Here is a 27,601-nt window from a genome sequence, read left to right as displayed (position 1 = left end):
TGCAGGAAAAGAGGGTTGTCCTGAACACCTTCTCCCTCCCCTGTGCAGGCAGCAGTGGCCTCTGCCCTGCAGCCCCGGGCAGCACCCTCTGCCCCAGGTTCAGGGGTTCGATAATGCCGAGCGCCCGCACATCAGCCAGGATCCGACGGGCAGGGAGCAAGCCAGACAAACGGACAAGCAGGAAATACCGCCGGGAAACCAGGCGGGCTGGGATGATTTAGAAGAATAGCGGAAAAGTTCCATCCCTGAAAACACAGCTGGAGGGGGATGCAATGAAAGAGACCCAGGAGGCTGATGGCCAAAAAATACTTCGTGCTGATGAGCAGCAAAAGAGCTGAGTTTGCAGTGCAATAAATATACATGAGCACAGGAGGGTGCTGCTCTTTCTCTTAGCAAAAAGCATCTCTCTTCCCTGCTCCGTGGGGCCATCAGTTTACAGGCCTCAGAAGGGCTTGTGTTTGTTCATCCTGGACAGAACCCGTGGTGATGCTGCTGCTGAATAACCCCAGATCACTGTGTATTTCTAGAGTATAGTGACATTCATGTGAAGGGCAGATCATGCTTTGAGGTGATGACCAGCACAGCCAGGAGTCTGCTGGAAAAGCACCCAGGTCTGTCATCCTGAGAAGTGCTGGTACAGGGGAAAGTGTGGATAATTTTACTGTCATCCCTCTCTAGCTAAGGGTATAAATCAGAGACTGGGTGGTTGAAATTCCTATTGCCCTTGTGTTCAGCTGTTCAAGGACAGCCCAGAAGGTGGCACATCATTTGCCAGTTGGTCCAGGCTGGAGGATCCAAGACACCAATTTCTATTGGAAATAGCTTGGTGGAAATTACACTGCAATTTTGTACTGAGTATAATTTGCCTTTTCTTAGCAGTGTATCAGCTGGTAGTGAGAGCACAAGGATGGGTAAGGAAGTGCAGGAGAAGTGGTCTAAGAGAACAGATCAAATCAGATGAACGTGACAGAGAAGCCTGGTTTCCTTATTCACAAGTCTGAGTCGTCCTGTGTGCAGGACAAGAATAATACATGCAGACACTGATGTCCCCTCAAAAAAAAAAAAAAAAAAGCCAAAAAAAAAAGCCAAAAAGAAAAGCCCAAAGGATGGAAATATATTTTAGAGTTGGAGGGGTGCAAGAGGAGCTGTATCATAGACAGCAGAAAGGCTTTTGAACAGAAGAAACAGTGAAATTTGCTGCTAAGCTCACTGGTGCAATGTGAGACCCACAGAGAGTGACTCGAGACAGCAGCTACCACTCACCCACCTGCCTCTGGTCCCAAACCTCACTCACATTATGCAAAAGGAATTAATCAATAGGTCTGGTTTCCTCCTGGAAAGCCCAGGGAAAAGAAGGTTTGGCTTTTCTGACACAGTTCCATCTCCAGCTGCCAGAAGCACTGTCCAGCCTGACATCTTTGAACAACTGCATGGGGTTACCTCCTTGGCCCTGCACTGGGACAGCACAGACAGCCAGGTTCTGGGTTCAGAGAGGGAGTTCATGGCTGGCAGGGCCAGCTCTTTGAGGATAACAGGATGGAAATGTTATTGTTTAGGGCAGTTTCTGAGCCCTTTGCCCTGCCTCCTCATATTATCCTACATTTATGAAAACATACAGGCCCTTTTTTTTCAGAAGCTGAAAAAAGGTGTTTTCCTAAACCCCTGAACTGAAGAGCAGTAGTGCTTTGCCCTGTTCTCCCTGTTCCCTCCTCACAAGCCCTTATCTTCCTGTCTGTGTCGCCTGATTATGATCAAGGCGGTTCTGGCCCCTCCAGAGCCTGCCTGTCCCTCAGCATGATTCCCTGGTGTCCTTAAATAGGCTGGAGCTCATAGCAAACACACAGGAATTAAACAGCAGCAGGGAATTCAGTATCTGCTTAAATATTCTGATTACAGGTGTATTTAAAGGTGCTAAATTTCTGAAGCCAAAAGGCATTCTTAATGTTCATTAAGTTAATCATGTATCACAATTTCTTGTGCAAGGAGATGGAGGAAAAACCCCAGCTTAATATTGCACAACAGGATTTTTAAGATGTGCTGGTCTCAATTCCATTTTTATTTTGCTGTTCCATAAAATTGTGTTTTAGGAATAGATTTATACTAGGCCAGTTCTTTGGAGTTTCTGATTGCCAATTTTTTTTTTTTTCCCAGTAAGTGTATTTCTATAAAAATGTAGCCATTTGTAAGCAACCAATGTATTCAATAACATTTCCCTCTGTGGTACATTTATTCTAGAAATCCTGAAATGAGAAACTCTGAAATGGCAGCACACTGAGAGCGCTGTCTCCATTTGATTTCCTTCTAGCCTGAATTTTCAGAACAGTTACATTTGGGTTTCAGTTATACCCTACACTGGCTGATGAATATTAAACAAGGTCTACAGACATTTCTTGGGTTTGCTTTTACAGCCCCTGCTTGCACAGAGATATATCTTTTTTGATGGTGCCCTTCTTGGTGCCCTCTATCCCACTATTTTATTGTTCCCAGGTTGTTCTGAGAGACAAGTGACAGTATGAGAAAGGAGGAGAATGATTACATTTTGCAGAGAAATTATACAGAGTAGAAAATCAATAGTTAGATGCTCCCCAGGACTGCCTAAAACTTCTTTGAAGAATAATTAGCTTGCAAGAGAGCTCTGGTAGCTGGAATTCCTCCCCAATTCTGTATGCATAAGATAAATTTAATCTGGAATAAGCAGTGTGGTTTGAGGTCTCTTTGCTGATCTGGGGAAATAATTCATGTGGAGAGAATGTTAAGAAATTAGATAGAAGAGGTGTGGAAGAAAACCTGACTGACCACATCCATCCTGAGCTTGGAAGGGAGGAACAAGCAGCAACAGAAAGAAGGAAAACCCAGCAGAGCAAAACTGATGGGAGTTAGGGGCTGGGACTCAGCACCTGATGATCCATTGACTCTGTTCCAATGACAATTATCCATTGGGCTGGCAGAGCTGAGGAATTACCAGTGGGGAGGGCAGTCCAGCTCACTCCACTGCTGTAAGTGGTTCATTTGCTTCAGCAGCATGAGATCAAGGGCTGTGTTTAAGCAAACTGCCTTAGGCAGGGATCAGGAGAGGTTGGAGGGGACAATGGGGAGCAGCAGAGGAGTCTGGGAGAGCTCTGTTGCTGTGTGCTGGTCCTTTGACCATTTTCAATGTGCTGTTTCCTTCTGGGATGTTGCTTGAGGTAATCCTGAAGTCAGGAGATGTAAGAGCTCTGTTGGTCTGAGCTGCTCTGGACAGAGCTGGCCTGGGAGTGAGATCAATCTTGCTCTCCAGAGCTGTCAGTACTCTCTCTTTCAGAAGCATAAAAACACCCTTGGAATGCACAGAATGCTGCTGCAAGAGGTGTCAATAGCAGTTCATGACAGATTAAGTGACATCTAATCAATTCATTATCTCCCTTAAAGGAAGAACTAATAAGGCTGAAGAATGTGCTGGAGGCATAATGTAATAGGTATTATGGGAGATTTGAGAGAGATCTAACAAAACAAGAGAATGAAGCAGCAGGAGAAGTCACCATAGTGGAGATGATCACAGAGCATTGGAGAATGATCTCCTAGGATCAGTGAAAAATCAATGTTTAGTATTTCTTGCTATTTCCATTCTTAAAGTTGTAAGCATTGTATGAAAATACATCTCTGTTTTGCTTGGGTTTAGTGTGTTGGGTTTTTTTGTTTGATTTTTTTATATGTATCTATTCTTAGGAACAAGTAAAACATCCAAGCACATGTGTAGCAATAAGCATGTGACTCAACCACTCTACAGCCACAGATGTCTCTCCCTCTTAATTAAATATGGGCTAAAGTGGTCTGTTGGAGCAAAGCCCAGTAGTGCAGGTTTGAGCTGTAGGTCCAAAAGTGGTGCTAACAAGCAGGTCTAGAATTACAGACCTGCCAGCTTACCTTTAGTTCCTGGAAAAACACTGGAACAAATAACCAAACTATTGGAGAGCACCTAAAAGTAATTGAGGGGATGAGTAACAGGCAGCAAAATTTTTTTTTGTGACACGAGACTCAAAGATTTGAATTCTGAAGCTGCTTCACATGTGCCCTTATAATGATGATATGGCTGAAAATATTTGGATGCAAAACTGGTTGGAAAATTGACAGGGATGTGTTTTAGGGGGGGTTTTATTTTGTCTTTCATGGGATGGCTGAGGCAAGAGGGAGAATGCACTTTAAACTTGCAGCTGGCAACACTTTGGGAAAGCTGTGAGCACACTGGGCAGGGTTAGAATTCAGTATGAGGCTTGCAGGTGGAGAGGTGGTAAAAAACCCACCAAAATCATCTTGCCATGCAGCTTTAACAGTGCATTGTCCCTCTCCTGAAACAGATTTATGTATCACAATAAACTCTCCATATAGGTTATTCTGTAGTTAGGACAGGTTGGGGACCAACAGCTACATGTGTAGGTGACTTATCAATAAAGATGAAAGATTTTGATGGCTCACAAGCTGATCATCAATAAACACCATGCTGTTACGGAAAAGGCACATGAAGTGTGTGAGCAGGACTGTTCCCCCTGTGGCAAGTGCAATAATCCAGCAAGCAGGAGCATTGCTTTTGCCTAGGGTACTTCAAAGTTGAGCTGGACTGGGTTGAGTATGAAAAGGCTCAGGAAGACTGATCCAAGGTCTAAAAGGCTTGATTTGCTAGGGAAGATGGTGGGGGTTTCATCCTCAGGAGAGAGAGGCTGAGGGGAAGACTCTATTTCTCCCCAAAACACTGGCAGCTGCTGTGAAGGAAAAAGGCAATAATTTGGTCTTCCTGACCCTGGCAGTTAAGATAAGAAACTTTGGGCTAAATTGCTTCCGGGGAAAATCAGGGCACTTTATTTTTAGTAACTAATCTGATTCTAAGGGAGTGTGAAGGACTGGAGCAGATTTCCTGGGAGAGGTCTGTGACTCTTTCAAAATAAGCTAGACCCTGTCAGGAATGGCCTTTGCATGTCCTCCCCTACCCAGACCAGAGGACTAAATAATCTCTGGAAATCCATTCTAGACCTCTGGTTCTATTGGGACTGATTTACACTAATCTACCAGCATAAATCCAGGCTGACTTAACTAAGTCTGAGCCAGTAATATCATCTCAATGGAAAGGGTATCTTGTTTTCTTAGCAGTACAGCTCTAGTTATCCAGAGTTTTTCCATCTTGGAAGCATTGAATGTGTAAGTGTAACTTTCTAGGGTAACAAGTATTATATGTGTGAGTACAGAGAAGAACAGGGTAGGAGGGTGCATGCAGCAAGGAGTAAATCACAATATCTAACTTGAAACTCACTTGATAAGTAGTGTGTGAAGTACCAGTTGTTGATTTGGTTCAACTTTGCCTGAGCCCCTCAGTGATGGTTTTGGAGGCTGATAGAGAGCAGTAATGTAGAACAGGTTTCTGACAGCTCTCCAAGCAGCAGCAGAAGTAGTACTGCAAATAGGGAATAACCAAGGTAACTGGATTTTTTGCTTGATTTCTGAACTTGCTTTATAAACAAGCTCCCAGGAAAGCAGTTTCACTGAATTCTCCTCATTAGGAAAACTGACTAATTGGTGGGACAACCAATGTCTAATTGGCTTGATCTCAGTTTCCTAAACCCAAGCTCTTGAAAATGTTAAGATTTCTTTAACAGAAATGCTCAAGTTCAAATGTTGTGGGACGATCAGTCAGCAGCATTATCCAAAGCCTGTCTGGAGCACTGGATTAGAACTCCAGACCCCTTGACTTTCTCTTTTCCCCAAGTCACACTCTGTAATGCTCCTATCAGTTTCACTGTCCTCTCTGTAGGGGTGGACAGGTTCTCACATCCACTGGAAAAGAGGCAGAGGAGTGGGAGATCCCTTCTGAAACAAGGATTCAGCCGTAGCAGTGGGTATTTAAGGTTTTGATCGGCGTTTGAAGTTTGTTCTGCTGGTCCTAGGCAAGAGAGGATTGTTATTTAACTTCTCCTTGGACGCATGGAGCTTTTCCCGTATCGCTGCGTTATCAGTATTTGCATCTGTTTGAACGTATTTGTGCAGTGACAATCTTGGCGCTCCAGTGGGGAATGGTATTTCAGGCTTTGCCTTGGGCACGAGCTGACCTGTGACACAGTGCAGTGCAAAGTGCATCCAAGTGGCACAATGGAAACTTGTGAGTTGTTCCTTATTAAAAAAAAAAAATATTTAAAAGGCCAAAATAACTACCCATGAGACATTGTTTCTTGCAGTTGTGGTTTTTCATGCTTTTCGGAGCTGATACAACAGCATTGCCCATACTCATTTTTGCTATTTATTTTCATCCCTAGGGAATGCCAAAATAAATTAAACACATTATAGCAAACTAATCTTGTGACTTCATGATTTCTGAGTTCCTGTACTCTGGGACCCAGGCTGCTCGGACAGATGCTGCCTGTGGCAGTCACAGTTTCAATGCAGTGTCTGCTCACAGATGAGCAGCTATAAATGGCACAACTTCCCTCTCCTGAGGTTGTGGGGACAGGCATTTGGATGGAGGAGTGCCCCCCTCTTCGAGCTTTGCAGTGGAGAAAGATGTTCCTCAGGGAAATCTGCCAGTTGTAGAGATTATTTCCCCTCTTGCCTTGCACTTGTCAATTTGGAGATTGTCTCAGCTTATTTCAAAGTCAGTTTTAAGCCTTTTAAATGAGCTTTATACTGATACACCAATACAATGTTTATATATGCTTTTGGCTCTATCTGTTTAGAGAGACGAGAGCAAAAGTTAACACAAATTCTCTTTCTCTCTCTACCTAAAATCAAGGTAAAGGATTGTAAGGAAGGCCTGTGGCTCCTTAGAACACATGCTGTGTCCTGTGGTATGACACCAGTAACATCCCCTGATTGACATGGCACAAATTGCAGACACAACTGCTCTAGTAAAAAACTCAGCAAAGCCTGTGTGGCACCACCAGCCTCACTGCAGTGACCTCCATGGGCCTGGTGCTGTCCCACCCTGGGACCAGTTCTGCCTCATCTTACTGTGTCTCTTGCTTTCCTGTCTTTTGCATCTCTTCACTACCTCATTGATGAACTCTCAGCTCAGGGGCTGCTGCTGAGTTGTTCCTCCAAGGAAAAACTGTGTGACAAGCATAGATTCCAGGTGTGTGTGATCTGCAAAGCCTTGGAAGTGTTGGGCTATCTCCAGTGCAGGTGAGAAGAACGTGTGGCTCTACCTGCAAGTCTGGTGCAAGCAGAGCCTTGGAGCACAGCACACATAAAATCATTCTGCTCATATTGAGCAAGTCCCACCTGTCCCAAGACCTGTCACATCCACATTGTGTGTCTGGAGTATCCAGCACAGCCAGGACACACCAAGGCATGGTCACTTGTGCATGGCTGAATTTTAGATACAGAAAATCCCAGTCCTGCTTTTTTCTTTGTTGCAGAAGTGAGCAGTAGAAATGCAGGTGGTACTAACCATGGCTTAAGAGTGTTGAGCTAATTATAGAGAAACTTGAGCATGGCAAGCACGTCAGAGGGTTCTGTATGTTTATATTGATTAAACTATTAACAAGAATAGCAAATCCCATTACACTAATCATTATTTTGCTTCCCTGCCTTCTCCTCCTTCTTTGTCCTTTCCTGAATACAATAAACACATGAAGGGAAGTTTCTCACCTCAGGCTGTCTGAAATACCTCCCAATATCCACCGTGGAGGTGGCTAGTACCTGCTCTGGCTTCAGTGGAGCTGTTCCTGTGTCTGACCCCTGCTCAGGGGAGGAAAGTTAGGAGAAAAATGTCCCCAAAAATAGAGTGATATTGTTACTAAGGGAGTGACAGTGCTGGAGAGTCTTTAATCCAAGGGGATCCTCTCTTAGTATCTTTTGACAGGCATGCAGACATCTATAAAGGAATAATACTGGCTTGTAGATTAGTTATTAACATAATTTAAAGTGGTAAAAGGATGTGTTCATGTAACCAGCTTCCCTCTGGTTCTCTATCACCACTAACATTTCAGTTCTGTTGGGAAATAATTTTACCGTATTTCCCAGGAAAATCTGTTCTATTTGAAGTTAAATTCTGCACTTTCTTAAAAAGGTTAAAAAAATGGAAGTATTGCAGTTAAGACTGAGGTGAAAGAACAGGTCTTGGATGATCAGTTCTTTCTGTTCTGAGTTGCAGGATATGGAATTTTGGTGCTAAAGCTATTTTTCTTTTAGCAGACTTTTATAGCCCAATTACATTTTTATTAAATGGATCCAAGTGATCTATTGAAAATCATGTTGGAATTGTTGGATTTTTTTTCTGAAAACATTCATCAAGACTTGGAATACTTTCAGGATTTTCTGAATCTCTGATTTTAATGGCTGTATGCTTGGGGAAATGTGTCTCAAAAGACATTGCCAGAATCTTTTGGCCAGGTTTGTAGGCTTGAAAAGCCAGTTGCTTTCATTTTTTTGTGTTATACATTAGTGATGAAACATTCAACACTATTGAATTAAGGAATTCAAATCCCTCATTCCCACTCAAATTAAAAGCATCTGGGCATTCAGATCCCTTAGTCATCTTCAGCAGTCTATAACTTCAGTGTTAGTTTGATATAACTAATATGTGTTAAACATACTTTTAAGTGAAGTTATAATTTATCTAATGGTGGTATTGCCTCACAGTCATAATTTTATGCTTGCACACAGTAGTTCCCTGTATCCCAATGGACTGCAAAGCTTTATAAACAAATGTAGGCCGTTCCCAAGTCCTAGGGCCAGCAAAACTTCCACTGAGGTCTTCAGGAGCTTTGCTCACATAATGTCTCTAATAATGTTTCTAATTCAGACCATGAATACAACAGTGTACACAAGCAGGCAGCATCCTTTGCTTGAATGTCACTTTGGGAGAGAAGCAGTAGCTATGCAGCAGCCCACACATGTCCCCTGCCATATTTTGGAGGAGAAAATAACAGTTATCAGCTGAAATTGTACAGGGTTATGTGCACAGAATGGGATTTTACACTGAGAGAATTGACAGAGCAGGGTTCTGACTAAACATTTCCTGGGATGTTCTGCAGAATATATGGGTTTGGCATTATTCATGTAACTGGTTATTTGCCAAATGTGTAAAGACTAAAACCTCAAGCTTTTAATTCAGGAATTTTCTGCTTTAGCATGTTCTCTCTCAGTGCTTTGATGTTACAGAATTAAAATGTTTGTTTTCAGTCTGATTTGATATTAAGCTGGTTTAATGTCTTACACAAGCTGTTTTGAAAGCTTTCCTTTTCCTCCCTGGATCCAGCTCCCTGGGAGGGTGACATCTCTTATCATCAGTCAGGCAGTTCTGAGTTGTGGCTTTAGATAATAAAAACCAAACCCTAGCGTTTTGCTTCCCAGCAGAGTTCTTCCTTTATTTCCTTTCACCTCAGATGTTTTTTCCTCTGTGCATATCCCAGTGTGCACAGTACAGCATTGTAATGAACAACCCAAAATTTCAGTGTCTTGGTGTTCTCTTCCTTACAGATTAGACTTACAAGGAAGTTGCAGACCTGTGTCATGGTTCTGAAGGTGTTTTCTGTCTTCATCCACATTTTTTGTTGTCTTGCAACTGAAGTCACTGCTCATAATCCCCTGCTGCCAGGAGTTTGTCACTTCTGATCCCAGCTACTCTCCTTTTTTTCATTGTGGTGTGACAGTGCTAATGTGTAGTGCTCTGTGGGTTCCCTTCCTGGCTGAAAGACAGCAGGAGTGTTTCAACTCTTCAGTGCTGTTTGCTCATTTCCCTGAGTTCATTCCTGCTGCTGTTTGGCTGCATGTGCTGCCTCAGCCCAGCTGCTGCAGCGGCCACTGGTGACACAGGGCAGGGGCAAACAGGCTGTATCCCCCTCTGTGTTCCATGCAGCATCCAAAGCCTGCTCTGTGGGCCCTGATCCAACACTCAGAAAGGTTAAAGATGCTACTGAGAACCAGAAACCTGCAGCAGTGTTAGATGGAGAGCCAGGGACCCTCTCCCCTTTAGCAAGAAAAGATCAGACTGCCCAGTGGGGACACTGACAGGTCATCTCATGAACCGTCTGGTCTTTTATTTTCTGTTTTTAATTTTTTTTTCTGTTTTCTCTCCTGCCCTAAAGCCTGGAATCATAGGGTGCCCTGGGTGTTCCCTTTCAAGCAGGGATGTTGGGGAACACCATTTCAATTGCTCTTCCAGCCATGTGCTGGAGTAAATGGAATTCAAGGGCCTTCAGAGCCTGCAGCAGTGAGAGTACAGGAACTGGGGCAGATGGTCCAGCAATGAACAAGATACAGGATATTTTGGGTTTTTCCCCTTTAAGAGGAACTATTGTACATCTTAAAATCCAGTGAGCTGCTGGAGAGCAGTTAATGCTTTGCCTCAGTGTTGGAGACTGAGCCGGCTGGTCTTGTTTGCTACTGGTTTGAATGTACTGCTGTGCCCTGGGCTGGACTCCTCAGGGCCACACTGAGGCAGAAAGGCAGTGTCCTTGAGGTGTCAGAGTGCTGCAGGAGGCTGCTCCTGGGAGTTCTCCCAGCCCTCTCCCCACCACCTGGGTCCCCCTTCCCTGTCCCAGCAGGGGTAAGGGAGGTGCTGGTTACCTCTGGCAGGAAACTGAGCCCTGAGTGCTGCCTCACCTGTCAGTTTTTGGACTTCAGCAGAGGCACGAGCAGCTGTGGGCTTCTCTTCAGGAAACTCAAGACACAGGTCAGTGGGTGAAAGAGGATTGAGATGCAGAGAGCTGCAAATAGAAAAGTGACACTGTTTAAACCACTAACTCAATAGCAAAAGATGACATTAATGTTTAAAAAAAACCCAGAAAACCAAACTTTGTTAGCACAGCCTCAATGGGCTTTGGATTCCTAGAGTGAACACCCTGGAGGTACTGCTCCCTGTCCCATTCCTGCCACTGCTCTCTGCACCAGGGCTGTGGGGAAGGGGCTGCTCACAGCGGAGCTCCCTCCACACAGTGCAAATGTGCCCCCCAAACATGACCTGAGTCATGGAAGCCAGCAGCAGGAGGTTTAGCAGTGAGCATCAGTGCTGCACCTCCCAGTGCTGACTGCCTGGGATCCAGAGAGGGGTTGTGGGGAGAAAGGATGGGTGGGACAATCAGGCAGTTGGGAGACAGATTTCTGGATTGTTTACATCATCTTTCTGGGATATATTCCACATCTAATCCCTACCACTTGAGAAAGGAGGAGATGCCTATTTTTTCCTTCAATTTCATAAAGGAGTATTTAGCTGCCTGCTCTTTTAATTTTTGTTACTGCTCTTTTCCTAAGTGCATTGGGACACCACAGCCAGAGTCATCTCTTCCCCAGGGGCAGAACCTGCCTGCGTTGTAGAGACCCTTACAAGCCCAAAGAACACCTTCCAGTGGTGGCAGTCTTGCAGAGGACATTTCACACACAGCTAAACTACAAACTTATTGTTTGTAGTTTATAATTGAATAAGTAACTACAAATGAATGTGACATGTTTTAATTAGAGGGTTATTTCTAATCAGGAAGTCTTCCTACAAGCAACTAGCCCTGACAATACAGTTCTTCCAAGTGAATGCTAAAACAGCAGTATTTTCCATGGGAAGAGCAAGCCAGGAGGAGAATTTCTGCCATCTGATAAAGGCCCAGTGCTGCCAGTTACTGAATTCCATTTTGCTTATGGGAGCCATGAGGTTTTATTTTCTGTGTCAGGAGGAGGGAACGCAGCTGGTCCCTGGAACAGTGGGAGCTTTGCAGAGCTGATTTTGCACATCTTAGCTCTGTCCTACCCAGGTAGTCTTGTTTAAAAGACCAATCTGAGAGCAACATTTTTCCAGAATATTAGCTAAAACCTTTAAACCCACATTTTAAGCTCTCTGTGACCAGCCCTGGTGAGAAGCAGCCACAAACGAACTTTGCTTTTGAAATTTTGGAAAGAATGTTATAATGTGACATTATAAAGATATTTTCCCCTCATCTAGACATTGTCAGAAAATGGAATATGTTCAGCTGTACCTGTCTGCAATAAGCAGTTCCTGCGTGGAGCCTTGAAAGCTTTCTTCCCCTCACAGGAGGTTTTTCTCTCAGGTACCCCACGTGTGTCTGATGTCCCTTCATCCCATATCAGGATCGATGGCTTCCTCATCTTCCCGTACATGCCTGCCAAATCAACAGGACATGAGCTAAGTTAACTCACACACCTCATTCTTGAATCACGTGGTGATGTTTCTCCAAAGACATAACAGGTATAGATGAAATCTTGCCACTTGCAGCTCATTCTAATTAAAAACCTGATGGTAATGAGCTCAATAGCAGCCATCCATGCTGGGAAGGAGGGGGCCATAGTTTGCAAGAGTCACAGCATTAGAAACAGAGCTGGTTCAAAGGTAGTTATTCCTCTCTGTGTCCACCAAAATGTGTTATTACATATTCCCCTGGAATTTCAAATATTTATTTTTTTATCAGTTCCTTGAAGTTCTTTCTATGAAAGTTTTGGAAGTGTTTCCATCTGTTATATGAATAGATTATCCAGAATAAACAAGAGAAAGCTGTGTTCTATGAACAACCTAATGCACTTCAAATAGTTCAGCAACCTGCTGGAAAGTCAGATTACTTGCAGAAGGTCAAATCAATTTTATGATCAGACAAATGTTAGCAAATTGCTTTTCTTAGAAGCAAAGCAAGGGCAGTATTTTCCAAGAAATATGTTTGAGGAAAAATCAAATTACATTTATTAGAAACCATCACTGAATGAGACCTGTTCTCTTTAAGGCTCTTATGCCCTTTGTAATGCCAAGCCATTACATCCAAATATCACATGGGGGCATATCCAGGCACAAAAGTTTTTTACTCTGTAATAAAAATGAATCAGAACTGGGGCATTTCTGTCTGAATAATCTTTGAAAGGGGATTTTAATCTGCTTGGGTAACTTCAAAAGAGAGTGCCAAGGGGCTCTGACCCATAAGAATGCAGTGTCTACTTAGGAGTCATGTTTCTCTAATACCTGGTGGCTGCTCCAGATTGTCTCCAGATAGTGCATCCATGGGAGAGGGGAAAGGCTGGGTGCTGTTGGAGGAGACAGTGACTTCCTGCTTGAGGAAAGAAATGCCCTGCCTGGCCTTGGTGAGAGAGAGCCAGAATAATGCCTCCCTAATGTTCTAGCAAGAGCCCAAGAAAAGCTCCAGGTGACTTTTTTCTGGCCAAGAATTGTCCTTCTCAGCACTTTGCCTCTCTGCTTCTCAGAAAACAGAGCTAAGAGTCAAAGTCTCCTTTTACCTGCTGCCATGGCTGAGTTGCAGAGTCAATGCATCGACCTGTTTTGCATCAGTATCCACATGACTGATGCAGACAGACATGATCTGTGCCCTGGAGCTGGTGGCTTGAATAAAAATCTGCTGGAGAGGTCTGAAGAGAGGGATACAGAGAGCAAATGGATGACGGGAGCATTCTTCCTGTCACCTCTGTTTCTGGCATCCAAACATCTGGGGACTTTGCTTCTTTTGTATTATTATAGACTCTTCTCTCTCTTTTTTTTTTTTTTTTTAAATGTTGTAACTTACTCTCATCTTTCTGCCTGTATTTTTATTTTCTGGACCTTATATAAATAACATTGGAGTCTGCTGTTCTTGAATGGATGGATAAGAAGGACCTGGTCCCTCCCTTTGCAGTTTGATACCTGGTAAATTAGTTAATGTTATGTGTATGGTTATGGGAAATGCTCGGGAATTTTCCATCAGTGTGTTTATTCATTGGAAAATGTACCCTCCATAATTTAAAACAGGATGGAAATTCAAATCTCTAATGAGGACTAAAAGCTTTCCTGATTTTGTTCAAGTCTTGAGTAGCAAAAAAAAGAGAGAAAATGCATTTTTAGTATATTTAATGTGAAACCACAAAGGTGGCTGAAGGGAAGGAGAGGAAGGCAAGCAACCTGAAAGGAGTTTTAGCTTTAGATTGGTGACATCTCAGTAAATTTAATAATGGCCACTTGAAATGGGAGTGGTGAAACAAGGCTGTAATGAAGGACAGGGACCTGGACTTACAGGAAAAGAGCGCTTCAAATCCAGAACAGGATTAGAAAAATCAAAAACTTTCTGGCTACTAAATTTTGGCTCTGCTTTAAGGTTTAAATGGACTTCTGTGGTGTTTATATTTCTACATTGAGGGCAAGGCAGAATGGAATTTAAATGCCAACACTGGGATCTAGAGGGGAAAGCCAGTAAGAGAAGCAGACAGGTGTTGTGCAAGATAGACACATACAGGTGTAAATGTCTGGATTAACCCCTGGGAATGGTTCTCTGGTGAGAAATGTTTTTATGGGAGGAAATATGAATGCTATTCATTATTGAAAATACCTATTTGTTGTGCCTCAGTCTGTTGGTTTAAAAAGTTACATTCAGTCAGGGGTTAGAAATGAATGCTGCCTGGCAGGGTAATTTCTTATCAGACAGCTCATAGATTTCAAGCTATTTGACCAAACCAGAGCAGTGAAAACTAAAGAATAAATGTAGTTCTAGAAACCAGGGAAAAGCACCTAAGAACAGAAGGAAAGTACTCCTTTTTTTTTTTTTTCTTTATTTTTTTTCTTTTTTTGACAACACAGTCAGAACAAATTATTTGACTAATGATATTGAAACATCAGGTCTAAAATGTTTTCACCATGTGCATTTTTAATCCAATAGATGTGAAAAAAACCAAGTTCATTTTTAACCCTCTGGTGGCAGATGGTTGCCTGGCCTAAACTTATGCCATTTTTTTTGAAATCAGTATTACTAAGTCAGCCTACCAAGGGGTGAAATTCAGCTCTGTGTTGGGATTTTTAAGAGCTTTAGTGCCACGGGCTATATCTGCCAGACTCGTCCCCTCAGGACCACCCCAGAAAAGCAGAGGAACAGTGTAGTGCCAAAGCAAAGCTCCAGGGGCTGAGCTGACCACAGACCTGGCCAACTTCTCTGTCCTGCTGCAAGGAGAACTCTGTACAAGAGTTTGCTCTGTCCCACTTTTCCTACCAAAAATGCCACACAGTCCTTCTGTGTTACCTTGGAGTTTGCAGCCTACGTGTTGGGAAAACAGTTTGTTAAATGGGAAATATGAAAAGAGTAGATTTAAAATAAATAATCTACTCAGATGTTGTGTAATCACAAAGATAATTTATTTGTATCAGGGAAGTATTTAATTATCATATACAGAAGTGTTCAATTTTTATGCATGTTCAGTTTTACCATATAATCCAAATTAAGTCTCTGAGCATATGTGCTAGAACTGTTCAGCAGGTTTCTGTCTCCAAACATTGTAATATGGGAAAGCAGAGATGCAGAAATGTTTTCTCTCACTTGATTCCCTTTCCCTGTTAAAACTGACCTCTGGAAAAAGTCCTTTTCAGAAGGACTGAGGTAAGGGGTAGAGTAAAAACATCCAGGGGCACACACACTTTGACAAACTGCATTGTTTGAAAACTCTTTGGGCTTCAATACTGGTATTTTTCCAAAATATCTTCTGGTCAGAAGCTGCCCAGCTCTGGTTAATGGAAGACAACATCTCTAAACTGGTGAAATGATAAGCTCTTTCCTGGGAAGTTTTTAGTTAGTGTAAGGGTTATGTTACACCTGTGATTATTTCCAATGACTTCCATAATCAGAGATTAGCTTAGCATCATGCATAAATGATAAATAAATAAATAGCTTCCCAGATAATTTGGGTTTATTTTACTTTGTATCTCCAATCCTGCCACTGCAGTTGCATGAAAAGGTGTTGATCGCTCGTATAAAGAATGACATATCATAAATATAGATATCTTTCTGGCAGTCTCTAAAAACACTCTTCAGTCTTGTGTGGTTTAATGATTGATGCAGCTTGGAAATAAAACTCTTGTCTAGGGGTTGTTGTAAGATAAACTTATGGTTTAGGACTAAAATTCACATGAGCTAAGCGGGGGCATTGTGAGGAGTATTCTGTTTAGGATGCTAAAAACGGCTTCTGGCAGAATTTAGGAGACAGTGTAAAATAAGTATCCAACTGCCTGGGCTTTGTTTGGTTTCTTTTTGAGAACTGATCCACTTCTGTTCCTGTCTGTAAACAGAAGGTTTGGAAGAAAGATAAAAAAATGCCTTGACAGTGCATGGCTCTTTCACCTCCTTCTCTTTCCATATTGTACTCATGGCTGACATTGGTGGTGAGCATGGCAACGTGTTCTGAATGCACCCAAATAAATAACCCTCTTTTTAACATAGGGCAGACCAACAGGCTTTTTAAATTATTGCTTAAAGATCTTGGTTTGCAAGCAGTGATCCTCTGGCCACCAACAAAAAACCAAAGCTTTGGGATGGAGGTTTTGAACCCAAATGGGCTCTGCCCACAGGCAATGAGTGAGGGATGGGGACAGAAGAGAAGTGTTGCTGCAGGTTTTCTGGATTGTGTAAGACTTTAATCAGGAGGTTCTATGTGGCTGTCCCAGGTGCTCGGTGCTTGGAGGAGAAGTTGTCTGTCAGAAAAAGAGAATTACAAAACCACTTTAAGGAAGTGAAAATTGGCCTCCCATAAAATGTCCAGAGGAACTGGATTCAGGGCTTCATTTGGAAAAAGAAAAAGACACATTGACTCCAGGTGATGCATAGATTCCTACTTTTAAAAAGAAGCTTTGACTGGGAAACTCCCCTTCATCTTAAAATAAATAACTCTTCCCAGCCTATAGTTTTAGAATGAGATCTATTTTCTCTCTCTGGGTTTCATAGCCCTGATTCTGCTGTATCAAAGTGCTTCTCTCGTTTTGATAAATCCCCAAGAGACAGGAAGGCAATATAATTGCAAGCCAGTTTTTCAAAAACTGGATAACCCCCATTAAAGACACAAAAACATAGCTGCAAAAGTTATTCATTTCACTCCTAAGTCCAAACATGGTCATTTACAGCTTGGAAAATGGGCTGATTTATCCAAGGTGGCCTGCAGTTTTTGTAACTGAGTGAAGTTAAATAATGCAGTACTCTTTAAAATTGCATGAGTATATGATTTTGTTTGCTTTATTCATTCCTACTCCCTCGTAGTTTATTGCAGTCAATGATTATTGCATCTGTTCAATCCATCTCTGCAGCTGTGGGAACGGCTGCTCATGCCATGCACTAAGCTAGACTGTTCCAAAAGAAAGCTGAACTTTCTCTCTGCTGTGAGTGTAGGAATGACTGGATGGCCTTGCCTTTATCCTATGGAAAGCACAGCATGGAAAGTGAGTAAGGGTTACCTTCTAATAGCATAACCTGATCAACCACACTGGCATCCTTAGAAGCAAAAGTTTCTACAGTGTGGTCACCACACAAGGCAGCAGTTCCAATGTCTCTGTCTCCTGTTCAGGCTCACTGTAGGGTCTTCTTTTCTGGATCTCTATCCCAAGAGTGCCTTCCTGGACTAAACTGTACAGCAAACTAAAGTCTGGGAATGCTGAATGAGAGTTGTGAGGCAAGGGGAAGTACCTGGAGAGCATCTACCACTGCTACCTGCTGCACAGCAGAACTGCAAAAGCAGCCTGACCTTTGGAAGAGGTGGAGACTGTCCAAGGAGCCATGGGGCTGCTGGAAACCTCAACAACTCAGTCTCTGTATAACTCTGCCAACCTCTCAGTGCACAGCCCTGAGCAAGCCACTGCAGCTGTGGACACCCCTCCTTGCCCAGGATTAGCTGTACCTTCACAGGCTGGTGTGACTGCCCTCACAGCTCTGCTCAAAGAGATTTCATCAGTGTCCCACAGTGCACAGAAGAAAGTAATGAGCTGGATTAACACGACTTAACACACTCATTTAAACTGATCAAATGATAACGTGATCTTACCTGCACTAACTTAGGGAGAGGTCATGAGAGCCACTTTGCCAGCAGCAACATGGAGATGAGGACAGATGGCCAAGGGTGACAGTCCAATATCTCCCACTGGCCTAGCTGTCTGCATTGAGGCAGCTCTTCCCAGGCCCTTTGGAGCCTGCAGAACAAGGCTTGGAAACGTGCATTTGCTACAGGTGTGAAAAACATGAAGTGTGGTGGTGACAGACAGGTCCTAACATTATTTAGGAATTGATATTATTAATTTGCATCAGTTATTTCTGTGCTTGTGTAAAAGTTACTGCCCTTCCTATTTGAGAAACAGGGATAGAGGGAGGGGGATGGGTAAGTACCAAAGAATCCAGCAGTTGCCAGGTCTTATCTGAGATTCAGATACAAGAAAGTAAATCCCAACCCAATGAAAACCAACAGAACTCTTGTAAGCAACTTCAGCAAAGCAGAGATCTGAATGAACAGAGGAAGACTGTCCAGGGTGAGGCATTGGTCACATCAAGGATCATCTCTCCTTTGGGAGCCTGAGGAATTACAGAGGCTGCCTCATCCCTGGAACTGTTCAGGGCCAGGCTGGATGAGGCTTTGAGCAACCAGGTCTAGTGGAAGGCATCCCTCCCCATGGCATTGGGGTTGGACCTAGATGGCCTCTAAGGCCCCTCCCAACCCAAACCATTGTGTGATCCTCTGGCACAGTCAGTGCTGGTTTTGCTTAGCCCTGTGACTTGTGTGTGATCAGGTGAACCCTGAGGTATTGTGACAGCAGAGGCTCCAGCAGTTAACCAGATGAGCACTTTGGTTGTCTGAACACTTTTTGAGTCAGGTCAGGTTGCTGTCTGTTGGGTCTTGCCTCCCACTACATTTTTTCCTCCTTGCCCTACTCCACCCTCCCTGCAGTCAATCCTGAAAACTGTGAAGCAATTGCCATTATTTCCAGGCAACCTGCCCAAAGAGCAACACGGCGCAGCAGTTTCTCAAGCAGCTCGATCCCAGAGGACTTGGACATGATGCCAAGAGCTCTTGCAATATCTGATAGTACAAGCTCAGCTACTGGAGGTGAGCAATAAAACTCCTTCTCTCATCTTTTTCCCTCTGTCTCTTTGACCTCTTGGTCACAGAAAGTTTGAATATCTGATCTAAAAGCACCAAAGGCTAAAAACCAGAAGAAACAAAGGCTTTTTATGAAACAAGTTAAGCAATCACACAGCAAAGGAAGAATTTGGAACGGGGCTGACTTGCACTTCTCTGTGTCTTTGTTACATTCTCCTTAGGCCTGGTAGCATCTTATTCATTTGTACAGTCACTGCAAAATAAATGTACTAGCTTTCCTGAAAATTTGGGTTGCTGGGCCTGTACTAGATTGAAAGCCAGATGATTTTAGCTGTTACAAGTATTTTAATTCTAGAAGGAACCATGACTAGGGGATTCTGTCTTCACTGTGTTACTTTGAAAGGCATTTAGGATGAATTTGATTATATAGAACAAGTATCATTTTATTTACCATATCAAAGATACAACCATAAAAAAGTCCTATGGGGACAAGTAATTAAAAAAAAAAAAAAAACAAAACCCATAAAAATTAGCAAAGGTTCATTTCTTTAGAAGCTAAAAATTGCATACACAAAGTGCATGAGAAGTTTTTAAATGGAGAAGATGGTGTAATGCTTCTGCTCTACAGGATTAACTCTTCTCCTGCCAAGGAGAAGGATCTCTCTCAGATCCTGCTGACCAAACTGCATGTGGGAACCCATTAATGCAGGCTTTTGATTTGGTTTAAATTCTTTTATCAGTCGGTTGGTGGTGAGTGTTCATGTTCACCTATGCCAAAAATATCATAGTAAATTTTGCAAAATCAATATCAGCACTTACTTGAAAGTGTTAACAAAGAAACCCAAGAAAAAAAATGAGGTTTTTCTTTCTCTTTTTATTTTTCTTTTATTTTTATTTTTTCCCCCTCCCAACATACTGCTTTGATCTGCCATGCAATTGGGTCAGCACTTGGGAAATACATTTCCACATCTGTGATGTGAATATTATGCAGGAGATCCTAAAAGTAAAACCTCACAGATCCTACAACAGATCACCCTGTCAAAACAACAAGACACCCACAAAAGCCTTTAACTGGCATGGGGACCAAAGTAACCAAGAGCAAAAAAAGACAGGTATCACTGTGCCAAATTAGAACAGCACAGGCCCACAGAAATCACCAGCTCCCACTGGTTAAGAAAGCCTCTGTTCTTCATTTCCAGAACACAAGTATGCTGATACTCAGCTTGGAGAGCTTTTAGGCCTTGTCCACACAAGAAGGTTTTACCAGAGTAATTTTCCTAGGGTAATGGGCCTAAATTCTCATGCAGGCAGCTGAGCACTCAGTCTGAAACCCACTGCTGGTGTGCAGGGAGCCATTTCTGGAGCCTGCAGGCAGGCAGTGAATAGGGGGATGTATCCTGGGCCATGCAGAGTTGCACAGGCACTGCTGGTCTACTGGGTGCTTCTGAGGAGAAGAGCAACGTGAGAGAACTGTGTCCTGAATAGCTGCAGCCAGCAGCAGGTGCTGGCTAGTGTTCCCTACCACCCCTCCAAGGGTGTCTGCAGTACAGGAGGCTTCATGGTGCATGCTCTGACTTCCAAAATGTCCTTCCTCTGCAGGGCCTGGGAGCACAGAGACAACTTTCAGTGCTGGGCAGCAGTAGCAAGGGTCTTACTTGTCCTGGGGGAGATGTGGGTATTCTCTGAGATCTCAGCTCGGTGCGAGTGAGCAGAGACGCTGCCCTCGGAAACCCCAAAAGGAGCCTCGGAGGGACCACAGAGAGAAGAGCATGGAGGAGGGGGATGGAGAAGCTGGAGAAGGAAGGCAGCAGTATGGGGAAGCAGAGAGATCTTTGCAGCTCAGTGGGCTCTTAGGGAGGTTCACAGTGGAGGAGAGGGGTTGGCCTCTTCCCTTGTAACCCCATAGCCCTGAGGGCAGTGAGGGTACAGCCCTGATGGCTGAGGCTGAATTCTCCATCACTCCCAAGTGATGTGAAATTATGGCTGTGGGGATACAGATCCCTGGATCCCAGGGGTTACTCAGCAGGGCAGAAGCCAGTCTTCCCACTGGCACCCTTCACCTAGGAAGGACAGGGGAGGTTCTTCAGCAGTGCTTACATCCATCCCCTCAGTAGGACACTTGCCCCATGCTTGTTCCAGATGAGCTCTGCAGGCTGCTTTTGGCCCTGTGTTCCCACAGAAATTATGGCAGTGTGCTTCAGAGACACTGTCCCAGCCTGCCACACAAAGCTCTGACCTGACTCTTATGAATCCCATAGCAGCCAAGGAGTCAAGAGGGAGCTCAGTTGGGTTCCTTTTTATTCTGGAAGAGGTTAAAAATCAGACACACCTCAGGTCACTGTCTGTGCTTTGTTCCCCCTTGTTCATTTCTGTATTTTCTTCTCAGAGCAAGTCCAGCCCCCTGTGCCTTGATAGGACCTTCTCCCCCTCCTTCCTTGGCCTACCTTGCCTTCCTTCAGGGACTGGGGTCTGCTGGGGCCCTTCACAGCCACCAAAGCAGGCTCTTTCCCCTGGAAAAAGCAAAATTTTTTTTTTGCACAACAAAATGCAATGAAGTTAGAGTGTTATTGCCATTTGCTAAAGCATTCCTGCCTTTCTCTTTTGCTGAACTACAATCTCACAATCTTATGCATTTTAATTTCTACAATCCACAAGTTTGCCCTAAAAGTTACCTTTCAGGGATAAGTGGCCTTCTATGAAGGTTTTCACTGTCTTCTGATACTCATCTTCAGTCAGATGGAGCTGGGCTACCTCCTTGTTCGATGAGCACTCTTCTGTCACTGTCCTCGCCTCTTGAGCAGACCATTGTGCAGCAGACACCCCGAAACCTGCTTTATCCAGGTTCCTTGCAAACATCCTCCCAATGGAACTGTTGGACACAAGAATTACAATTGCTCTCCTTTTCACATCAACATTCCTCTCCGCGGTGCCAAAGGAGAAGATGATAACGCAGCAGGTCAGAAACGCGATGGAAACGCACGCGAAGGCATAAAAGAGGCAGGAAAGGGTCATGGCAAGCACTAAGTCTGTGGCCAGCAGGAAGAAATGCTGCAAGAGGAAAATCATTGTTAGGAGGATTAGCTTCTGCCTCCTCACTCTCAAGTGAGCCGAGGAATCTGCCAGGAGTCACCGCGTGCACCACGCTGTTATAAAGCCAGGAGCCTTGCGAAATGTGCGGAGGCAAGGCAAAGCCCCGTGGGGGGATGAATCATTTTCTGGGATAGAGCAACAGTAGGGATTTTCAAGCCACGTACAGGCAAAAGCAGTTTGTCTTGGCTTTGCTGTGCACTTGGATGCTCTGCTGGGCTGAAATGTAAGGATTTGTTTTGTAAGGCCGTTTCGTCATGTGTCGTCTTTGGGGCCAGTGATGTATATAGGTTATTTGGAAGCAGACAGTTTTAAGGGATTTCTTCAAAGGGCATGTGCATAGCACTGGGAAACCATGAAATTGAAATAATCCCCCATATCTGTTTGGCACTCTTAGGCTCTTAAATTTGCCACTCTTCTACTGCTGTAATGCAGGTGGTTTCAGTGAATCTGGGCAGGGACCCAAGTGGGCACAGGAGTGGGAGCCCTGTTGTGCTGTAAAACAAACCACCCTGGGAGCGCTGTGCTGCTGGGCTCTAGGAACTGTGCCAGTCCAGGGAGGGTCAGAGACAAGAAACAAGCTGGGTGCTGGAGAAAGAGCTTTTTTTTTTTAATGACAACAGAGATTTAAGGAAGGGTTCTGCCGATTCTCAGGCAGGCAGAGCAGTGCCATGGCACGGGGTGTAGTTATCTCTGACTGCAGGGCACAGAGCAGGGCTCCCTACGACTGCTGTAGCCTCTGCAGAACTGGGGGGAGCCCAGTAAACTTGTGAGTGAGGCCAGCAAAGGTGAATGCTGCATCAAAACTCAGATGACCTCCAGCAGAGGGTCAGGAGGGATGCTGCCAGCTCTTCTTGTGCTTTCTCACTGAGGCTGTAGGCAAGGCCTTTCTGTCCCTTCTTGGTCACAGTGCAAGTGCTGCTGATCACACTAAACCCTTGGCATCAAAACCTGCTCTTTAAATACTATTTTTTTTATTATTTATTTTTGGTATGGGCCCATGTAAAGGGTCCCCCTTAAGAAGGTGTGGTTGTGTTGCAGGTGGGAGTTGTGTTCATTCCCTGTTCCAGCTGGAAAGGCACTGGGAGCGTGGGACTGGCTGTCAGCACGACCCGCACACGTTTTACTGGTCCTTCTTGCTCATCCTCCGTGCAAACGTGCAGATCCCATCGTGTGGATCAGTAGTGATGTGCTATCACAGCCATCCAGCTCCAGGTGCTTTTGGGATGGTGTTACTGTCAGCTGCACCCCAAAACCACACTGTGCACCCCACCCAGCATGTGTACAAACATGCAGATCATTCTTTGGCATGGACAAGGGGATGTAACATCCAATTTGCTTTCCAGTGGCTCAGCAGCAGCAAGAGGCAGCAGGGCTGTGTGGATTTGGGGGACTTACTTTACTCACCAAGAGCTTTTACAAATCTTTAAGCCCTTCTTGCGAGAAGAGTGGGCAGGACATGGCCTGCAAAAAATCTGTGGTGGAAAAGGACTACCTGCACTGCTTATTTAGCAGAAAGAAGTATCATTCCTATTCCTGGCACAGGAGCCATGACTGTAAATGCCTGTGCTCAGTTCTGACTGGGCTGGGAAAGCACGAGTCTCTCCCCACTGGTGAGGACAGCACAGCCCTGGCCTTGCTGCCATGCTTGGCAGGGAGAGTGAGTGGCAAACTGAGTTGCTGTGGCTGCCATGCCTGAGGGGGACACTGGCCCTCCCCAGCCATGGATGAGCAGGAGTGGGTGGCCCTGGTTGGACTGGTGTGTCTCACCAGCTTGAGGTGTGAGCAGGGCAAGCTCCTGTCTCCTGTCTGCAGGCTGATGAGGCTGTACCTGCCAGGCTTTGAATAGGCAGCCTGAGCCTCCTGTATCCTTGCAGTCCTGGCCAAAAAAGGGTCACGGTCCTTTTTGCTGCCAGAAAGGAAGAACTCAAGGCACTGCCTCTGTAAACAATGAGTTTGAACACCCTGCTTGTTAGGTGTACTGACAGAGCGTGAAAAGCCTTCACGCTCCTCTAAACACTGGAGACTAAAGGTCAGCCCAGAAGGCAGGAGAAGGCGAGTGGAGGCACTGGCCCCAGCCTTCGCTCGCTGGCCTCGGGTGTGTGGGCTTTTACCTCTCGGTGAGGCCAGCTGGAATTTATTTCCTCACTGCACTTCCATGGTGATGGAGTTGGGGAAGTGTGTTTCTGTGTGGGGTGCACGGAAGGCCGACGTTTCACATCAGATTTAGGGTCATTTTTTATAGGAAAAAAAAACAACTTACCTTTTTCTAGTAAATGCCATTTATCATGCATACAGTGACGCCACCTGTTGGCCGCCAGTGGGGCTGCAGCAGCGGGGGCTGGCAAAACTCGCTCCTCTCCCCTCCTCATTTTGGGTGACCCGCAACCCTGGCTATCCCTCCCCTTATTTTGGGGGTCCCGCAGCCCTGGGTGACCCCTCTGGAACCAGCAGCGGCTGCTTCCCCCACCACACCGACACCAGCAGCTCTTGAGATAGGGGATGTCAGTATTCCCACCCTTCTTCTAGGCTGACCCTTCTGCTCTTCCCCAGAAATCCTCTGGTTTTAAGAGATGAACCACCAGCTACCCAGAACCACTGAGAAAATTATTTTATTTGTAATTTTTTTCTCTCAAGGAATGATTTCTTTCTTCAATGGTTCTTCGTAGTCAACAAATAAATATTAAAATGAAAGGTGCTAGTGCAGGTCAAGAAAACACTTCAAAAGCAGTGATTTTTATTTCTGTCTCCACTACTGCAATATCTGGGAACAGTCAGGAGCTCAGTTTTGCCCTGGGTTTTATATTACCATATTTGCAAGCTTAAACCTATTTTGCCAGTTGGTGACCCATGGGGCAGCAATGACACAATTGGCTCCTCTTCTGGCTGTCACCAGTTTGTGTTTTGCACTACAGTTACCAACCTAACTCTTCCAAGGGTTTCCACTGAATCCTTTCCTAAGCACCATTAACCCTTGAGTTGCTGCATCATTTAAAATTAGTAGGTTGCTCTTTTCAAGCCTGTTCAAGAAATGACTGATTAATGCTTTATTTCTACATGGGGTTTGCTGTTTCTCATGTTGAGCAAGAAGTTGGGTGAATACGTGTGTCATGTGAGCTGGGTTATTGAGTGATTCCTTTGGGTCTCCTGGGCTCTCATAGAAAGTGGCTGGCTGTTTTCAGCAGAGTGATTTGGGATTTTCACTGGACAGTGTGTGCTGGACATCTCATGTCAGGCTTGAGTCCACTTGATTACAGCTTTCTCCACAAATTGGTGTGTTAGAAGAGGTAGAAAGAAACCATATGTGCTGTCTTTGTATCAGCTGAATTCTCGGGCTTTGTGAGAGGGAAAGGGAGACCCGTGCAGGGGAGCAGAGATTTGGGATGACAGTGCTGCTGTTCTCTGTGCCAGACTTCTCTGTTGGGCTCACTCTCCTTGCAGGATGGCTGGAAATTATTGTGGGAGAGCAAGCACTGATCTGCCTTTGCTTCTGAGCTTGATACTTCTTTAACCATATCAACAGTGATCTATTAGAATAGCTACATTGGCCTTTATTTGCCAAAATTGCTGGCCACCAGTAAAGGGGACACCTTTGTGTTGGAGGTTTGGTGTCTGTCAACACTGGCTTGATTTGACCACATGGTTCAAAATGCCTGTTACAGGGAGCTGTATATTCTTTTTTAATTTTGTCAGTGCTATTTAAGCTCTGTATAATTAGAGCCTTACCTTAAACCTCTTTCAAGCAGGTCCTAAAACTCTTTTATTTTCTGTGTTCCTGGTACTACTAAAGGAGCAATAAAAAGCAATGTTTTTCCTAGAAACCACACCCTTGAAGTCAAACCTCCAGGAAACTTGAAGGCTTTACAGGGGCACCACAGGGCTTTGAGGCACTTGTTGAGGATCCAGGTTTAATGTTGGTGCAGTTGTCTTTTGGCCTCCCTTTTGCTGCCTGCATTACCATGAGCATTTTAATTTTATGAATTAAATAATTTCAATATTTTTTTATTAATCAAATAATTTTAATATTGTTAAATTTGATGTCAGCTTTAAAATGGCCTCCCTACACTTTGGGTTTATTCTGCTGTGGAAGGGGAGGTACAAATTCATTTGTGATTTGGAGTGTGCTCAGGAGAGTTGTAGAGATTTAAGAGCTCAAAGGTAAGTGCAGGGAGAGCCTTCAGAGGCTCTCTGGTGGTCAGCAGCTCTTTTTCCCCTTCTGTTTGATTGTAAACCTTACTCCAAAGTATTATACCTGCATGAAAGATCACCAGGAAATTCAGTTCCTCACTGAAGGAAAGTTGTTGTTTAAAGCCACAGAGCATGGTTTTGTTCCCAAGCACAGGAACAGAGTTTAAATTTTGCTCTATTCCCTTTGTGTTTGTTTTCCTTTCTCTTGTTTTCAGTAGCAACATGAAAAGAGTTAAAATTAGGCTTAAAAAGAGAAAAAAGTTGAAAAGAGGAGTGGGGGAGAATAAAAGTTGCAATTTTTTTCACTTCCTCTCTTGAAATTTTTTATTATTAGAAAAGTTGAGATGCTGGTTTGATTCCCATTCAGTAAGTCTGGAGAATTTGTACATTGAGTAAGTAATGTTGTAACTCCTGCAGATTTCCTGAAGTGAAATGAAAACAATGACTAGCTAATGCCTTTTAAATTTTCAATTTGGTACCAGAAGCAATATTTGATGGCAATAAAAGAGTTCTTTCACTAATTAGCTGGCAGCTTAGTCCTACCTGACTCCTAGAAAAGCTCCCCATTGCTTATTAATGGATGCATCCAAGTGTTCTGTGATGTTTGACACATGATGTTTTACTATTCTGGCCATGAATCTAAGGAAGAAAACTACCAGTTCTTTTTTTTTTAAAAATCTTTTACAAAGAATGTTCCTTTGTGATTCAAAAAAACCTGACCTATTTAGGTATATAACTCATTAGATGCTCTGGTACTCTTCCCATTTTTCTTTTCTGAAGGCAAATTTCCTTTCACTTGAGGCTTCTTGCTCACTGTTGAGCACAGTTTAGTCACAGCTCACTAATTGAGTGGAGCAGGAGCAAACAGGAGAAAATGCAAAAGGCAGCTAATGATGAGAGGTGCATGGTGTGTGGACAGCATGGCCACCTCACACAGCTGCACCACAAGAGGTTTAAGGGTACACAGCCCTCAGTGCCTGAAAATCAGTGTGCAAGCACATCATTATAGGGCACGAGTAGCACTGGGTCAAACTTACATCTCACAGACAACTTTAAATTATTAATTTGTTGACTTGCAAGCATTGACCTTTTCAGTTAAAATATCCTTTTATGTCTTCCATATAATTTCTTAAGGTTAAAGCAAAGTTATGGTCTGTAGAAATTTTTGAAACCTTCACAAATATTATCAGTCAGTTTGAGACCCTTAAGTTATAACAAAGTCCTGTGTTAATTAACTTGACTAATACATTGCTAGAAGTAGAAGTCTTTTGTCTTCTCTCAGATTTTGGCAGTGAATTTTGTAGCCACTGGGGACTAGTAGTAATGTTCTAATGGTGTATATTCACATTCTTTGAGTGTTTCTGTACTGGATCTCAAATCCCTGAAAAGGTCAGCTATTCCTGAAGCGCGATTGCTTGCAGAAACAGCTTCTGTTTGCTCCTGGCATTCTGAAAATCCTGTTGTCCCTTTGGCCTTTCTTCCAGCCTCAGGCCTGAGCTGCACTCTGCCATGAACAACTGGCCTCCAAGGCCAGCTGTAGATCAAGTGT

The 27,601-nt window shown here is 43.9% G+C and overlaps 1 protein-coding gene across 8 annotated transcripts in view; it reads right to left on the bottom strand.

Moving 5' to 3' along the window:
* Nucleotides 1–21,883, bottom strand: part of LOC106628309 (uncharacterized) — a 34,654-nt gene extending 12,771 nt beyond the window's left edge. For 4 of the 8 annotated variants that reach the window (XM_088053255.1, XM_014254688.2, XM_014254689.2 and 1 more), the window contains exons 1-3: nt 21,450–21,883; nt 11,928–12,071; nt 10,567–10,670 (exon numbers count right to left, since the gene is read on the bottom strand). In XM_088053255.1, the coding sequence (XP_087909381.1) occupies nt 10,570–10,670; nt 11,928–12,071; nt 21,450–21,843 (639 nt within the window). In that variant the 5' untranslated portion in view covers nt 21,844–21,883 and the 3' untranslated portion in view covers nt 10,567–10,569. Of the gene's footprint in view, nt 1–16; nt 5,909–5,928; nt 6,136–8,788; nt 9,651–10,566; nt 10,671–11,927; nt 12,072–21,449 lie in introns of those variants that run through there. The other 4 variants (XM_088053254.1, XM_014254692.2, XM_088053253.1 and 1 more) reach the window with 4 other exon arrangements.
* Nucleotides 21,884–27,601: the final 5,718 nt, after the last annotated feature.

This window comes from Pseudopodoces humilis, chromosome 3 (genome assembly GCF_049639895.1).
Source record: "Pseudopodoces humilis isolate 2021_Gansu_Grassland_sample_001 chromosome 3, ASM4963989v1, whole genome shotgun sequence".
Taxonomy (NCBI): domain Eukaryota; kingdom Metazoa; phylum Chordata; class Aves; order Passeriformes; family Paridae; genus Pseudopodoces; species Pseudopodoces humilis.
This window is presented reverse-complemented; position numbering and strand designations above follow the sequence as displayed.